At 38.3% G+C, this 16,968-nt stretch overlaps 1 protein-coding gene across 1 annotated transcript in view; it reads right to left on the bottom strand.

The window, feature by feature from the left end:
• GTF2A1 (general transcription factor IIA subunit 1) overlaps positions 1-16,968 on the bottom strand; it is a 28,308-nt gene that overhangs the window by 8,946 nt on the left and 2,394 nt on the right. Inside the window, exons 2-7 of the mRNA XM_068683033.1 lie at positions 11,961-12,062; positions 10,012-10,219; positions 7,593-7,657; positions 5,471-5,546; positions 4,333-4,466; positions 3,141-3,461 (exon numbers count right to left, since the gene is read on the bottom strand). Coding sequence (XP_068539134.1) covers positions 3,141-3,461; positions 4,333-4,466; positions 5,471-5,546; positions 7,593-7,657; positions 10,012-10,219; positions 11,961-12,062 — 906 coding nt within the window. The remainder of the gene's footprint in view (positions 1-3,140; positions 3,462-4,332; positions 4,467-5,470; positions 5,547-7,592; positions 7,658-10,011; positions 10,220-11,960; positions 12,063-16,968) is intronic.

The raw sequence follows: 16,968 nt of genomic DNA, 5'->3' as shown, positions 1-16,968 counted from the left end.
TACCACTTTCAGTACCCAACTTCAATGATCAAGCCAGATTCTGGACACTGTAACCTCTTAGTACCACAAACATTCTTACTTCTTTATTTTAAGTGTTCTGGTGCCTGTCATTTATTTTAAAAAAATCTATCATTGTACAGATTTTCATTTTTTAAAGCCTCTAAGCAGCAGAAAAGCAACATTACCCACATCACTCCCTGCATGCTACTAGAAATACAAACTCCATGACTTCGTTATGTATGTAACACAAAAAGACCTCAACAAAAGCATGAAGTTTTCAGGGGAGAAAAAAAGCTGTTTTTAAGATGATCTTGCATAGATACATAAAAATAATTTCTCTAGATGTTCTAGTATTTTCAAGTTCCTTAAAAATTACTTTCATTTTTTCCTCTTTCTACCAAGGGTTTCTCCACCTTCCAAACCTTTCTAAGTTGTGCTATTTCCTTTATCATTTTACTGTTTCTATTTACTATTTTACTGTGCGTGTCTTACAAGATAACCAGATAGCATCACGAGGATACTTAAAAATATCACTGCCGAACTGCAAGTCTAATTTTTAATTCCCAGCATAGCCTTCCCACCTGTACTTAAGAGGATCGTCTTAAAGCTCATTTCTAAACTGCATACCTCTTCCAGATCCTTCTTGCTCCTCTCCTCAAGCATTTGAGGGTTTGTATTGACAAAACAGAATTCTGATGCACTAAATTCTTTACAGTATGGTGAGAACAGTACAGCTGAGGTTTGTGTCCCCCCCACATCTCAACTAAATAGCAAGTATTTCGAAAGGTTAAAACAACCACTAATAAAAGCAGAACAGCTTTTCTTAAGAAAGCTTTTCTTAAGAAAGAACAGCTTCTCTTCTGTGTAATCCTCATCTTCCCACCTGTCCCAAAATATATAAGCTATACTAGGGAAATGCTAGTGGGGGAAGAAAAAGGTGAACCAGAAGTCCTAATTTCTTTCAAAAATAATGTTCTATTTAAGTGACTTAAAAAACTTTTAATGGACTGCTCAACTCATTAACTAGTTCCTGATGAACACCGGGAGCAAAAGTAACAGGGGCTCTCTGGCATGCTGATAATAAAGCCTTATCATATAAAAAACAGCACTAGCATTAAGACAATATTAAAGAACAATTGATATTTAAGCATGTTGACCTATACTTTTAACACATTCAGACTGACATCAGTGCTGGTGCTTAGCTGCCTGCCGGGTTAAACCATAGCAGTCTTAGTGTTTGATTTGAAAGAGAACTATATACCTCAAAGAATGTTATATTCCCAAATTCTTGAGAATATCACTTCTATCCCTGTATTTCAGTTTCTTCATTACCCATATTGAGGCGATGAGATGGGGGAGAGAATCAGGAGGGAAAAAGTAGTAAAAGCTCATGAGTTGAAATAAAGACAATTTAATAGGACAGAAAGGGAAGAGAAATAATAATGATAGTAATTATGGAAAAGGTGATGTGGATTCAACTTGTAATAGAAAAATACTGTTTGACACCACTGTAAATGTATCACAGAAAAACTGATTTAACTCCTTAATAAAAAAATTAAGTTTTATCTGCATATAATATATGGGTGATACAGATGGTGAAATACTACAACTGCTGCTCATGCTGGCATTTTAAATGATATCTTAAGATAATTGGAAAGGCTGCAGAAAACTGTGGAAGTGATCTGATAATTCAAAATGCATTTTAGGGACAGATTTAGGAAGTGCTCAATTTCCTGTCAGAAACTGAAATAAAAGTACTTTTAGCTTATTAGGATTTTTTTTTTTATGTGTTTTTTTGGTGTAACAGAGCAAAACCTGGTAAGAACCACTGGCTCAAGTTCAAAACCAAGCAAATTCAAAGTCTAAATTAAGCACAGTGTTATGAAGGCAGCAAGATTGTTATTAAGAACATTCACTCCTGCTTCTGATTTTATTAATCATTGATTAATAAATTATCATTGATTAATAAAGTCAGCACTTTTAAGAAGGTGTTTTATAATCTGAGTTCTTGGTCTCGTTCTAGTTTAACAGAAAGCAATTACACAGTGAGTAAGATACAGGCCAGACCACATTATTTGTCTCCTCAATGTATTAAAAATATGCTCTCCTTTTGTCATTCTTCCTAACATCTTGCTGTTACATGCACTCAGTCCCAAAAGCAGTTGACTGCTTCTGTTTGCTTGTGAAGGTTTCATGGCAGATCTTTCCATAGCATCAGAAATACTACTTAAGTTTTCAGAAGGGTATAATAATTAACAGTATTTGCTGTTCCCACCGTACACAAACCAGCTGCATTTCAAGGTGCTCTGCTAACAACAGTTTCCACAGCCTCAATATGGGAAATAAAGAAAATTAAGTATAGAAGTGATATTCTCAAGATTACGGGAGTGTAACATTCTTTGAGGTATGTAGTTTTCTTTCAAGTAAGACTAAAAGACTGTTATGGTTTAGCCCAGAAGGCAGCTAAGCACCACAGAGCCATTTGCTTACTACCCTCACACCCCAGTGGGACAGGGAAAGAATCAGGAGGGGAAAAAAAGCTCACAAGTTAAAATAAAGACAGTTTAATCAGACAGAAAAGGAAGAGAAATAGTGATGATAACGATGATAATGACAATAATAATAATAATAATAATGATAGAATATACAAAGCAAGTGACGCACAATGCAATTGCTCACCACCCACTGACTGATGCCCATCCCCGAGCAGCAGTCCCCTCAACCCTGGCCAGCCACTCCGTATAATTGTTCAGCATGACACCGTATCATTATTGTATGGGGTATCCCTGCAGCCAGTTTGTATCAGCTGTACTGGTTCTGTCCCCTCCCAGCTCCTTGCACACCCCCAGCCTCCTCACTGGAAGGGCGGTATGAGGAGTGAAAAGTGCTTTGCTTAGTGTAAGCACTGCTCAGCAACAACTAAAACATCCATGTGTCATCAACATTATCCTCATCCTCAATCCAAAACACAGCACCATGCCAGCTACTAGGAGGAAAATTAACTCTAGCCCAGCTGAAACCAGGACATGGGAATATAACAATTTTTGCGGGATATAATTTTCTTTCAAATACTGTTGAGAAAAAAAATAAATAAATAAATAGAGACATGCTTCATTCTTATAAATTAGGACTAATTTTACCTCTTCAACCTGGCCATCTTCACCTCCATCTTTTTCTTTGTCCTCCTCTTCATCATCATCATAGTCTTCTTCCTCATCCTCCTCTTCTTCAGATGATGTGTCTCCTGCTCCATCAACTTGGAGAACAAGTGGTGCTTGTGGTTGTGCCTGCTGCTGTTGTGGTTGCTGCTGACCAGCTGCAGGAATCTGTGCTTGAGCTGGTGTAGGGGCTGCCACTGTTGTAGGTATGACTTGTGTTTTATTTCCTGTAAACAGGATCTGCTGAGGCTGAATAATTACTCCTGTCTGCTGGGATATCCCTCCAGGGATAGGAGCCAAAACCTGATGAAATAGCATTGCAAGTACAGTGACTGGTAACATAACAAGGTACCACACTACTCTTTTAAACAATTAAAGCACATCAGTCCAACTTGGACTAATTAGAGAAACAAAAGTTACTAATAGTCTACCTATATCAGATAATTTAATCTTCAATAGCAGCTTCTCTCACTACTTGGTATTCATTTTCTGCATTTTGTATTGCTAAACCAAAGAAAACCTATTGTTTCATTTTCCATACTAGTAGCTAGCACTACCATAATCACCCCAAGTTCTAAGCACAGTTAAGAAATGTTTAAAATCAAGTAAAATACTATTTTTTAAGCTTCTTCATAAAACACTCAACTTTAAACTCTATACATATTGTTATTCATGTCTAAGCAGAACTCTGACTAAATTCAATGCCAACAAAATTTGGATGCACAGTTGACCTTGTAGCTGAACAAAAATCCTGGTGAAACATACTGGATAATAAAATGTAATAAAATGACCAGTTTGGGATTTTGTGCTTTTCGTGGAGGTATTTTTTAAAGGTATTTTCTTCTATGTGTTACATAACAGAATCATTTTAACTGATAAACACATTTGTGAAAGGATACAGACTAACATTATGCACATCATATAATTGCCATTGGAGCCACACAAAAGCAATGTTAAACTTAGGCCAGTCTGAATTTTGCAAGAATAAAAATGACATTTAAAGCTACATTTCAAGATTATTAATTTTTAAGAACTTTTTACAAATGAAACTTTATTTTTTTCAATATATTATTTCTGTCTTTGTACTCCATTTCAATTTCCCAGCAAAAATGCAAACTTGCTTAATTATTACTATAAGGTTTCTACTTTCAGGAGTATTATTTTTTTTCTTTACCTGCTGTATAACAGGTGCTTGTACACCACCAGGTTGCATTTGTGGTATGACCTGCTGCTGTAGAACAACTGGCTGCTGTGGTTGAATGATGTACTGAGCTCCATTTGCAGTCCTAACTACTTGGAGGATCTGGCCTGTAATAAGATAAATAATTATCAAATGAATCAAAGAGCAGAAATAACCATTTAAAATTATTGTCGTTTAGATACTTGTTTCCTGGAAGAATGCTGGTAACAATTAAAGAGCATTTGTGGTCTGTTTTCACCAGTGAAAAGACACTAGGCTATGGCACCTATGTCAAACAAAGCACTAATAGGGCTGTTTACCACTTCTGATTATGAAGTATGCAAGCCAAAAATAATTTACCTATGCAGATTTCAATTTCATTTCACCTACATATCCATTAAACATTCAAATGTTTAAAGCAGGGAGGCTAAGTCACAAGTGATTCTGAGTAGACTAAGTGAATTATTCTGGCAAGAGCACCAAGTGATTCTAGAAAATTGAGCCTTCTCAGATCTTCCTTTACTGTCGACACACAGCCTACCTAGAATCAAGCTTACACCATCAGAATAATACATGGACAAGTACATAAAGCATTGGTTAAGCTGTTCATAAAAATCACATTTATATTTTAAGTGTACAGCATGTCTCTTTAAACATAATAAATCTAAAATAAAATTAGCATTGCCAGCAAAATTCGAAATTCCACTGTGTGCTTAGCAGATACCCAAAACCTTAAGACACTCCTCATCTGCAGTCACAGATGAAGTGATTCTGATCTTTTAAAACCTGTCTAGGATCTCTGCTCCGATCATGATTCAAAAAATTCAGAAGTTTCATAAAATTCAGAAATATGCAAAAGGAGAGAGACAGCAAAAAGAAGAACCTGTCTTCTTGTTTCACGTACCTGTCTAACAAGCACAGAAGACGTGCACAGAATCTAACCAAACCACTGTTAGGTTCAGAAGACTAACCAGCTGGAGAACAAGAGTCCAGGAGTCTATTGAAGAGATGACACTACTGTCTAAGGGTTGGTTCCCAGATTTTGATTTTTATAGCAAGGGGTACAATCCAGGATTTCTCCCTCCCAAGCACCCACAAAACCATTCTTTGACCTCAGTGTTATGACAGTTACCTGAATTTGTAAGTATCTGCTGAACAGGAGTAACGCCAGCAGGGAGAGCCAACGTAGCTGCAGTGGCTGCAGCACTCTGAAACACAGGAAAAGCTTTTTAGCCACAAGTGTTATTGCCAGTGTTAAATGTCACAATGAACTGCCTGAAAATACATACCTTTTTTTATATTGCTATTTACAACGTTTGCACATATGCAATTGAAAAAGCAGGCTGTAAGCAACTGTACATTATACTACATATAAAAAAATCCTTCCTTAACAGGAAGGAGACAAGCAACAATCACTAAACATCACACCTGAACTCAGCTGCACAGTGTTTCTTGGTTTGTCTTTATGCTCAGCAGATTTTGTTCTCCTCTGCCCTGTCTGCTGACCTAATACAACACTGCATTGCTCAGGTGGCTATTTTACTTGCAATCTTTCATATGTGAAGGAAAACATGGGACTTAAACAATGATCACGTTCCCCTATCTTGTTTTCACAAGGAGTATGCAATTTTCTTCAATCTACAAATGATTTGAATTTTCAAGTCCCAAATTACATACCTCTTTTGTGAGAATATATGCATACAATGTACTGACAGTTGACAGAATGACTGATATTTTCTCTCAAGATATCTGGCTAAAAGAGAAAAGCCAAGGACTCTCAATGGGTAATGATTCTATCTTACAAGGAAATCGAATTCCAACACAATCACGTGAGTTCCAAACACAAAAATCTGCATTAAGTCCTTTACTCACATAGGGACCTAGACTTCTCCAGAGGCTTCTCCATTTCAAGGGTCTAACATCAATTACCTTTTGAAAAGCCTCCCTTCCCTCATCATAGAGGAACCACGGGAGATCACTGTCTGCTACAGAAAGGATTTAAACTTTGTTACTGGGTAGAGCATATACCTCTAGATCCTAAGAAACATGATCTCCCCTTACTGGCTGATCCATATAGTAGTTACAATTTCTGAAATAAGAGAACACCAAACAAAACTTGGAAGTGCTTTACTGCATCCTCATGTCCCAAAGGCAGATAAATAAATTCTCATTTGTCTCTGCACTCCAAGATACTCAAAGTCAGATCCAGTCTCTAGTACCAACCTAAAAGTCTATTAGAAATACACAATAATTTCAAATGAATTCTGTAAAAGAGTATTTATTGAATAGTAGTCTTCTGTCATATACAATTCATCTGCATTTAGGCAATAGCACAGTTTTAAAATCCCTGCATACTCATTTTTGCCCAAAGAGGTCTAACTGAATGGAGACAGGAAAAGAAAACACAGAACATTTAACTTTTGTACTATGGAAGTTACAAATTAAATTGAAATAGTTATAAAACATTTTAGAACAAGGTAGATATTATTGTGCTCTCAGCCTCTGGGTAAATCATGCCATTTAAGTAATGAAGTTCAGATTCTTTTCTATAAGGTAAGCAGCTAATGGAGAACTGAAGGTTATGCAAGTTGCTGATGCTTTTTGTCTAATCACAAAACTTTGTTTCATGTGCTTTTACGATAGAAGTGGTAAAAAATATAAATATATAATTAGAATAAAAATTCACTATTACTAGCTGTTGTTTTCAAGGACCTGCAAGGGCATTTAAAGCAAGACAACCAAGAATAACCTCTTGAGATAAAAACTGAGAGAAATGGATAAATAACGAGACTGCTTCACATCCTCCTATAAAATTCATGAATCTAAAAAATGAGACCAGAAAAGATGGACCTGAATTGCCAAATAATATCTCATTTGCTATAAAATTAAATTTTCAGAACAGTTAATGTTGTTTTCTGCATCTATCAATACATATGTACCAGTTAACACAGCTGTGTTGGTATATGACAAGAATATCATCATGCAGATTTTCACCAAATTTCTAACTTAAATAAAGTTTTGGTCTAACCCACTTAAAGCAGAACATCAAGGTAAGTCCTAGATTAGTTACCAAAACCACGTCCTGGGTTACTTCTCCTGGACTATCATTACAGCAGCAGAACTCAGCGATGACAGACAGCTTTACTGATGTGTCCTACTTCTCTGATGACTAATACCAGATTTGTGTTTACTGTTTAGTCAAAACAACTTATATAATGACAGCATATGTATGTATAAACTTTGGCTTTTCTTACCATGCCCGATGTATTCATATGTGGTATCAGCTTGGAATCTGGCACAATAACCTGCTGCTGAGGTGCTAAAATCAGAAAAAAAAGATAACATTTCATGAAAATGATGCAGTTGGCCCAAAAAAACACCCAAGCCAGAATAACTTAGAAAAGACATTACACAAACATCAGCTGGGCTTCAGAACAAAAAGAGCTACTGAGCAGCTTCTGACCTTATTAAGGTTTACTTGTGAGGGCAATACATAACAACAGCTCTGAGAGGTGGTATGGCTATTTTGGCTTTACAGATCTTATTTCAATGGCATCAGTCTGATCTACTCTGATCCTATGTAAAGCAAAATTTAAAATATATTTCTGAAATTAAAGGTATGTAAGAAATTTTTATAAGTTAGCTGACATTCAGATCCGAGTTCTCCAAAAACATCAACGAACAGTGATTAATTCCTAAAACAGACTGCAAGGACTGTTGCAAGGTGAAGAAGAGTATGTTAACAGGACACAGCAGTTAGCTTGAGTGTGGTCTAGTTAGCACACCTGTTAACAAACGTGATCTTTGCTGACATTTTTGATGTAGTAAAAGAAAATCATCAAACACCTGTCCCATACAACACAATAGTTTTGGTGTGCTACAGAAAATAGATGGCTAAGTTATGTGAACAATCAATCTATTGATCATTTGTAAGTGCAAGTGTCCAGAATGCTATGGAACAGATTGTGAGTGTAACCACATCAGTAACCACAAACTGGACAGTGACAGAGCAATATGAACTAACCATCAACACGGTATTTTCCATGCAATCCTGTAAAATCCTGTAAGCTTAAGATTATTGAGGTAACTGAGAGTTTCTGGAAATATTCTGGAGAGGGAAGCCCCACAACACTACACCAAGGTCCAAGGCCATCTTTCCAACTTTTACGAAGCCATGACCCTACACTAGAATCACACACAGCACAGCAGGAACAGCCATGCTGACTGTCCCAGCCTCTCTCTGGGACTGCACCAAGTTGTGTAAGGAACCACTACACCAACTCACCCAATCCTCCCACTGCACAACATCCACCAGGGAACAGGGAAGTTATGTAATGTATTAAACTGCATGTATCTGTGATCAAAGTGCTTCAATATCCAAATTCATTTAACCTCCACATTGTCATTTGGTCTTAGGACACAACATAGGGCAACAATTAATCAGTTTTAAACATGTTGCTGTAGGCAGGACTGTATTTTACCCTAGGAAACAAACGGGGGAACAGGGACCTCCGATCAGTAGTGGGCATGTGATCAGTAGCGTCACAGCTATTCATTTAAGCAGCCACTAGAGGTCTGGGTAAACAGATTCTGTAACTAGAGTTGAAGACACCCAGCTCATTTTCAAGATGCATTAGGGGGTCTTAAATCTCAAAACAAATTTTATACCAGCAGTCCAAACTGATTTATTTCCAGCCAAAAACAAAGTAATATAAGAAGAAAACAAACAAACAAAAAACAGTAACAAGTTATTTTCACACTAGTTCTTCTCAGTATTGAATAGAAACTTTTTTGGGGGGAGGGTGGAACAGGGGAGGTCAGTTTGTGCCTGTGACAACACAGGTCCTGACCTATGAAACCTGATAAGAAGACTGAACTCCCTGACTAAGACAGATAAATATCTTTAAGCAACAATTGCAATAACACATTGAAAACTCAGCTGAAGCAGTTTATGGGTAGCAGATTTGTGTATGTGGCAAATTTGCAGTAGAATCCAGTACTGTTCATCTTATTTTTTAAATTAAATTGTAAATGGTGAACATGTTGTTTCCCTTACATTATTCATGGAGAATACACAAGACAATCACTACAAGAAACAATGCTCTTACAGCTAACTCAAATGTACCTTGAACACCCACAGTACAATTTGCTACAACCATAAGAAAAACAGCTGATAAGCTTTTCATTTGAAACATGTTACATGAAAACATCTACTTATATTCAGACCATTATAGAGGTATTTTTCACATTCTAGCATCTACTTATGCTTAATAAGCTCTTTAAATATTTTTTTAAATAATTTGTTCCTAATGACATTACTATCTTGTGAATAAGCTGCCAACCACATACATATATTGTCTTGAATTTAAGGAGCTGTTAATGGATTTTTGCCACAACCTGAAAGTCACGTATTTTGAAAACATATGTTAAGTAGTAAGAGAAGAAATCAGCTTTTCCAAAATCTTCTGAAGAATGACTAAAAGAAATGTCGAGATACTTTTCCACCACGACAGCTCTCTTGACCCATTAAAGAGTCAAGCAGAGACAAAGTTTGACATGAAGACACAGCTATCCATGGTATAAACATCCTTCTCCTAGATTTCAAATATGCTACAGAAGGAGTTGGTCTAATTTGAGAGTCCTTCACCAGAGATGTTAAAGAGTAAGTCTGACCTTGCTGAGACGTTGGAATAAGAACCTGTTGTGGCTGAGACTGCTGCTGCACAGTCTGCTGTGGCTGAGGTTGTGTGTGATGATGGTGGTGGTGATGCTGTTGTTGCTGCTGTTGCTGCTGCTGCTGTTGCACCTGCAACAAAAGCTGCTGCTCTTCTGAATGGAAGCCATCTACAGCCTTGGACTGCATCAGCTTGTTCTCCCACAGCTAGTTGGAAAAAGAAAAGAGAAATCTTTCTGTACCATTCTTACTCAGCAAGACTTGTCATGATATAAAGACAGTACTACATAATTGAATTTGTTTTCACTGTTTATCTTGTACAGTTTGTTTAGCCAAAAAGCCCCTGGCAAATACAGATTGAAGAGATAACTTCACATAGGTAATGTTTTAATAAGAATTAAGTAGTCCCTTCAGAATCATCAGTTCGAGCTTTAACATTCATTCTTTCCTTCTTCCATTTCCTTCTTTCCATTTGTGGAAGGATCATAACAACCCTAACAGAAGCATGAATAAAGATAAACTGATACCTTTAAATAGTCTTCAGCTTTGCCACTTCTCTACCTTCTTTCTTTCTTATCTCTTTCATCACAAAAATCAATTCTTTATTACAGCTTTCCCCAAGCCATTTCTTCCTGAAACTTCTCAACGCAAGTTGCATGAAGACTATTACCTGATAACACACTAACAGAAACTACCGGTGTACCTAAGATAAAGTCTCTGTACAAGCACTGAAAGTTTCTACTATGGTGTCAAACTCAGGCTCTCCAACCCTTCAGCTCAGGGGGCTGACTGTCAGTTGAAAGTCTCTCAAGGTAAGCCACAACCACCAAAGCAACAGCTCTTGCAAAAACAGTAACTTGAGTATTTTGTAACACACTCTAGTCAGGGAGGCTATGGGCACCCAAGACTTGTGATCTCAAATCCTGCCTAGGACTCCCTAAGCCTTCCTTCATTTCTCTTCTTGGCACTTTCTTCATTGAATCTTTTCTGACATGATCTGCAGAACACACCTGTAACACAAACATCAGGTGCTCTTCTTGGAGCGCTCACTCTCTCTTTCCCTCAAGCCAGGTCATGGTTTCATGGAAAAGAATTCTTCAAATGTTTCTTTCTAATCAAAGTTAATACGCCACCCACTTTTTAATACTTTGAAAATACTCTTGATGTGGGACGTCCCATTTATTGAAGGAAGCCTTATCCAACAGCTGAAATAAGTGGGCAACTACTTCCACAGTTTCCTTTTACTTTATTTCTTCCTTTTTTTTCTGCCTTTTCTTTTCTCTTTTGAGAACTTTCTACTTTTGCTCAGGAAGCTTTTGAAGAATGGCATGGCAAACCCAGTACAGCTCAAGTCAACACCATGCCTTCCTTTTGGCCCCTTGTCAACAATTCAAACACACTGTATATGAAGCGAATACTCCGAATCAGAGATATTTGGAGTAGTGTGACACGCGCAGTGTGATTTATCACATACCACTCCCCCAGAACAATACTTCTGCAAACCACAAATAGTATCTGCAATAATCTGGCAATGAAAATAAGTCAAAAACATCTTCACTAAGACAAAAACACCAAGTATAGCAAGCATTTTATTTTTCTGGCACAGAAACCTTAAGAATTGTTTTACCTCTAAAATAAACATATTCTCCTTCCCTTTTCTTTTTTAAAGATGTGATACAACTTTTCAGGGACTGAAACGGTTGCACTGTGAACTCAGATGTGCTGTTAGCTTCTGTCAAGTTTGACATGCCATATTAGGGCAAGTAAACAAGGTGGACAGACCTCTTTCTAGAGCAGTACAATCCAAATGATGTGGGGCTACAGACATGCAGATCAATACACTGCTTTGATAATTAAAAATTAGTATTTTACTGCATACAACAGTAGACAGACCCAAGAACTATTCGGTGCATTGGTCTATTTAAAAAACTTTTCAGTTGCAACTTACTGTTTTGAGTTCCATAAGAACTTGTTCATCCACTCCTTCATCCAGAAAAACTTCTCTGACATCATTAATGACATCTTCAATTACAGACCTGTACAATTTAGGCTTAAAAAAAAAAAAACAACAAGTAGTCAGCATTATTTTTGAAAGAAATTTAGTAGTGTAACATTAAAATAAGATTTTTTCCAAAAAAAAAAAAAAAAAAACTCTGAAAATTGCACTACAGTATATGCTGCACATTTGAGTGACTAAAATATGCACAAAAGTATATGTCAGCAAAAACAGCTCAAACAAGGTGAAAAGGGAAGGGACCGTTCACCATCTTTTGCGTCACAAGAGTCTTCAAGCCATGAGGAGTTTAGCTCAAAACAAGGAAAAGAAGATTGCTTTCCATTTAGCAAAGTTTGTGGCCTGTTTGCCAGTGTACATGCTAAATGTGTTAAAAAAAAAAAAAAATTACGTTAAAGCCAGGAGTTCAAAAGAACATTAGGTAAATGCATAGAGAAGAAACTCATTGGTGCTTGCTAGCTGAGCAGGAACTGATTATGGCTCAGGATGTTGCCGAGCTGAAAAACGTTGAAGCCTCAGAAAACTCGAAGTGTTCATATATGAATGTCCTGTTCTTCCCTAACACATCTATCTGCAGAAACTACTGAAGACAAGATATTAGACTGGACAGACTTTTGTTTTCACTCAGTCCTTATGTTTTTACAATACACACTTTTCAGGGGGCAAAACTAGACATGCGCATATTCTATTACACTGATTTCATGCCTGAATTGTCATTGGCAAAGCAAACTGCTAATTCACTTTAGGTTGCCCAGAGAGGCTATGAACTCCCCATCCTCAGGGACGCCCAAAAGCTGCCTCCATGCAGTCCTGGGCAAGCTGCTCGAGCAGGGGGTTGGACTAGGTGACTGCAAGAGGTGCCAGCCAACTTCAGCTGCTCTGTGAAGTTTAAAACACGGGTACAATTTTAAAAAGAGAATACTTAACTTTACCAGTAAATGTGTAATATTTAATTCATAAGACCGTAGGCTAGTTGTACCATACACACGCTGTACCTTTTAAGCAGATACCACTGTGTGGACATGCGTGAACCTCAATGGCACTTTGGTGGGGTTTAAACATCTGTGTTATTTAATTGCATGGCAGAACTTGGAGGTCTGGATTAGGGTTGATCAGCCTGCAGCCTGTGAGCCATACATACTTCACTGCTCAAGGCTGTTCCTTGGCTGGGTACAGGCTGTTCCTAAACTAATCTGAAAGTAACTGCAAATTTCTGTCAGCCAACATCTTCCTCCACCTCACTCCCTGACTTCCTGCCAAAAAACCCAAATGATGCCACACATCAGATATGCTGCACACAAGCAAAACAATCACTCTGTACTTGTATGGTGGCTTTCACCCTCCAGGAGGGCTGTCCCTCCAATGAATGTATAGGAAATCTGCACCAAGTGCACACAGCGAGATAATTCGGCACCGCTGGAACTACACAGATTTATTGCATGCGCTTAAAACACATCTTTTATGCACGCACAGATGCTTAATGCATCCCAGAAGTGCTGAATCCGTTACAGATATGCCCAAGATTACACCGCACGCGTTATGAAACAGAATGGTTACACCTCCATCATGGAATAAAGGAGGAGGGAACAGCACAAGATTTACCAGCCCTCAGTGAAGCTGAATAGACAATAAGCACAAAACAAAGTGAGTATCTTTACATTTAAATATAAAATAAACACACACACACACCACTACAACTCTGGTCAGAAAATCCACCCCCAACATTTTGGGGAATGCCATGCTATCAGCACCCTAGGTTTTTTTTTTTCCAGTTCACATTTCATTAGGTTGCCACTTTGCAGCTTCAAAACAAGCCACTGCAAATCAAGCAGCTGTAATGACAGAATTCATCTTTATTTTTGTTTGTTTTTTAAATTTGTCTCTGCAAAAACTTTCTGGCCCCAAGTAATAGGGGATGTTTGCCTTACCTGAAAACTACAGTTACAGCACCTACATCCAAAACTCAGTTTCTCCAGAAGAAACAAAAAACAGCAGATTTGCATTTTTTCTCTCAAAACAGTACAGTACTGCATGCCTGTATCTCGAAATTGCACATACAGCATTATTTGTGCTTATAGAGACATTTGAAACAGACTTGCAAAAGGTGACTACTCTTGTGCACTAGCATTTTAGTTCTGTGCAGTGAGGAACTCAGAAATACCCAGCATCATTAATAGGATTATTTCTCCACTTAGATTTAATGCACAGCAGATGCAAAAAGACATTGTGCTTAATAACATTAAGCCCTATTATTTCTATAATTAAACAAATTGCATAAAGCTTACACAATTCAATTAGAACAGAAATGCCACTTGACCTATTCTGCATATTGTTCCTCACTGTATTAAAAGCATCTGTTTCCTGAAGACAAAACCACACTGCAAATAAACACGCTGATCCGTAGGCACGTGCGTTGCTTCACTTCAGTCAATGGAACTTCCTCTATGCCTGAAATCACGAACCAAATTCCTGGAGGTTGCACTCTCCTTCAATCATCTATTGGGTCCACTCAACTAGTAAAACAGATTTTACGCAAACAGGCCCTACTGACTTCCACGAGCAGTTACCTCCTCCTGTCAGGCATTCCTGGAAGGTGTGCTTACAAGGCTTTCTTGGAACACAAAGCCCTAGGAAAAAATACTAATATTCAGATACAGCAAACTGACCTTACAGCTCAACAGTCTGCTCGGGAACATTTTCTTTTTTTTTTTTCCTGCATAATTAGGGGGAAAAGCAAATGCGAAGACCAGGATACCACTTTCTTGAGCTCAGCACCAGTTTAGCATCAGAGCAGAAAGGGAGGCTAGGAGCGTAGGTGTTGGCTCTGCCACCGACGTGATGTCCTTCTAGTGTACCTCCAGCAGCCCAAGTGAGCAGCCGAGACCTCAAGGGCACCACAAGCAAGCACTGTGCCTGAAAAATGGGGCTCACGAACAAGGAGGTTTACAAACCCACAAGGGGTATGCAGATGGATGCATCGCTTTGCATGAGCTGTAGAGCACACTGGACCTGATGATGGGCCAGGATTTCAGGGCACTGTTCTGATCAGCCAGTATCACAATATGCAATACAGTCACTGTTATATGATTAGCAGAAAAAGGAGAGGAGCAGAGAAAAAAAGTATCTATGTTTTACGATGAGATAGTGTCTGACTCCCTGCACTTACCAATTTTACATCCACATTTCCACCATACTCAGACAAATCTTGGCTTGGCTGGCTGAAAACCTTTGCTGTATATGCTCGTACTGAGCATGCAGTCAAGAGAGATGCAACTCCTATAAATGGAGCAGCAGCGCCTTTTTCAAAAGCCATCCATAGAGGAATTTTGAAAAATAACACAAAACGCTCTTTTACTACTTCAACAGAAGTAAATCCAGCAAGTAAAATCACAAAACAGTCTTAAGCCCTGACCTTCAAAAGGAAGCACGCTGTATTGTTTTAGATACACACTAACTGTTGGCTTCGAGTATTATTTACAGGATGCTCAAGTTGCTTACATAAACCGCCTAAAACTCTGCAGTTGAATGACAATCTTTTTCATGTGCTACTTACGCGCTCAAAAACCAAACAGAGGAACACAATTACTGAGTGAGCCTACAAAGACAGGACAGCAGGTGAGCTAAGCTCTGCAATAAATTTTCAGGTTCAGTCAAAGAAAGCAATGAGAACATAATAGAAACTTAAAAGATCGCTATTAAAATAATCATGCTTTCATCTGGTTTATATTAAAGTGCCTCCCTCATAAAGAGAGCATTACTGTAAACTTCGAGCCCTTTTAAGCGCAAACATACTCAAATCACTCTTCAATAAACACTATCCCAAACACTTACCATACATGAAAGACAACAATTAAAATTCCTGATTTATTAGATACAACCACAAACACATAGAAAAGATTTAAAATCTAGTCCTTTCCCCTCTGGGAACATAGGGAAATGATTATATTTCACTTTCTCTTGTACATCTTGTAAAGAAAACTCTGAGCGTGGTGAGACTGCTACCCGCGCACGCACGCTATCCAAACCCAAAGAGCAAGCAGCCGGCTATTTTAAGAAATGCCACATGCCTTTGGGGGCCTACACTTCCCACATTCCACCAGTTCCGAGGGCACAAAACCTGCATCTTTTTGTCATTGTTATCACGCCGCTTGGGACTCAGCAGCTTGGCTTTCCAAGAGCCAGCACATCACGAAGAAATAGGCGCTGCACGCTTTGTGCATTTGACTGCAGTTTGTTCCTGGTTACTTCTGCAGATACCCCTGCACTGCTGCCAGCCCCTTTCTCCTGGGGTGGAGATGCAGCTAGAGGCCAGCTATACTACAGCCAGAACAGCACACTACAGAGGTAACTAATTTCAGCCACAGGTACATCAAAGAAGAGCATAAAAAGAATCACCACATAAAATCTATGCTGTAAGTCATTAATAAAACGTGCTTTTTCTTTTAAACATTGTCACAGACTTTACAAGTAACTATGTTTGCCAGCTACAAAACTTTACATTGCATACAACTGTTAACATTTTATATCGGCCCTTTACTAGCAAGAACAGCTGTCTAGCAATCCAGATTTGATCGGATGCTGATGTGATACCATTGCACACCAGGCTCCAAATCTGGCTTGCTAAAGCCATCATCTGGCTGCAGTACTTCCAAATGTTCCCACTCCTCTTTGATAACCCTGAGGTAAGCACTGTTACCATTTGCTATGGAGTGAGGCCCGATTTTTACTACAGATTGCAAGGTTTTACTCCTTTGTTGAAATTTAGCCTAAAGCACGCCTACTGGAGTCAGGCTCATTTTAATTTTTTTTTCTTCTCTAATTCTGAACACCACGTTCACACACAGACACCTTCCAAGAGAACTCTACAGAAGTTACGTTATGCCAGCGCAGAGGTGCAGCACCGATAAGCCTTAGCAAATTGCTGAAAGAAAGTCATTTAGAA

Source organism: Anas acuta, chromosome 5 (genome assembly GCF_963932015.1).
Source record: "Anas acuta chromosome 5, bAnaAcu1.1, whole genome shotgun sequence".
Classification (NCBI taxonomy): Eukaryota; Metazoa; Chordata; class Aves; order Anseriformes; family Anatidae; genus Anas; species Anas acuta.
This window is presented reverse-complemented; position numbering and strand designations above follow the sequence as displayed.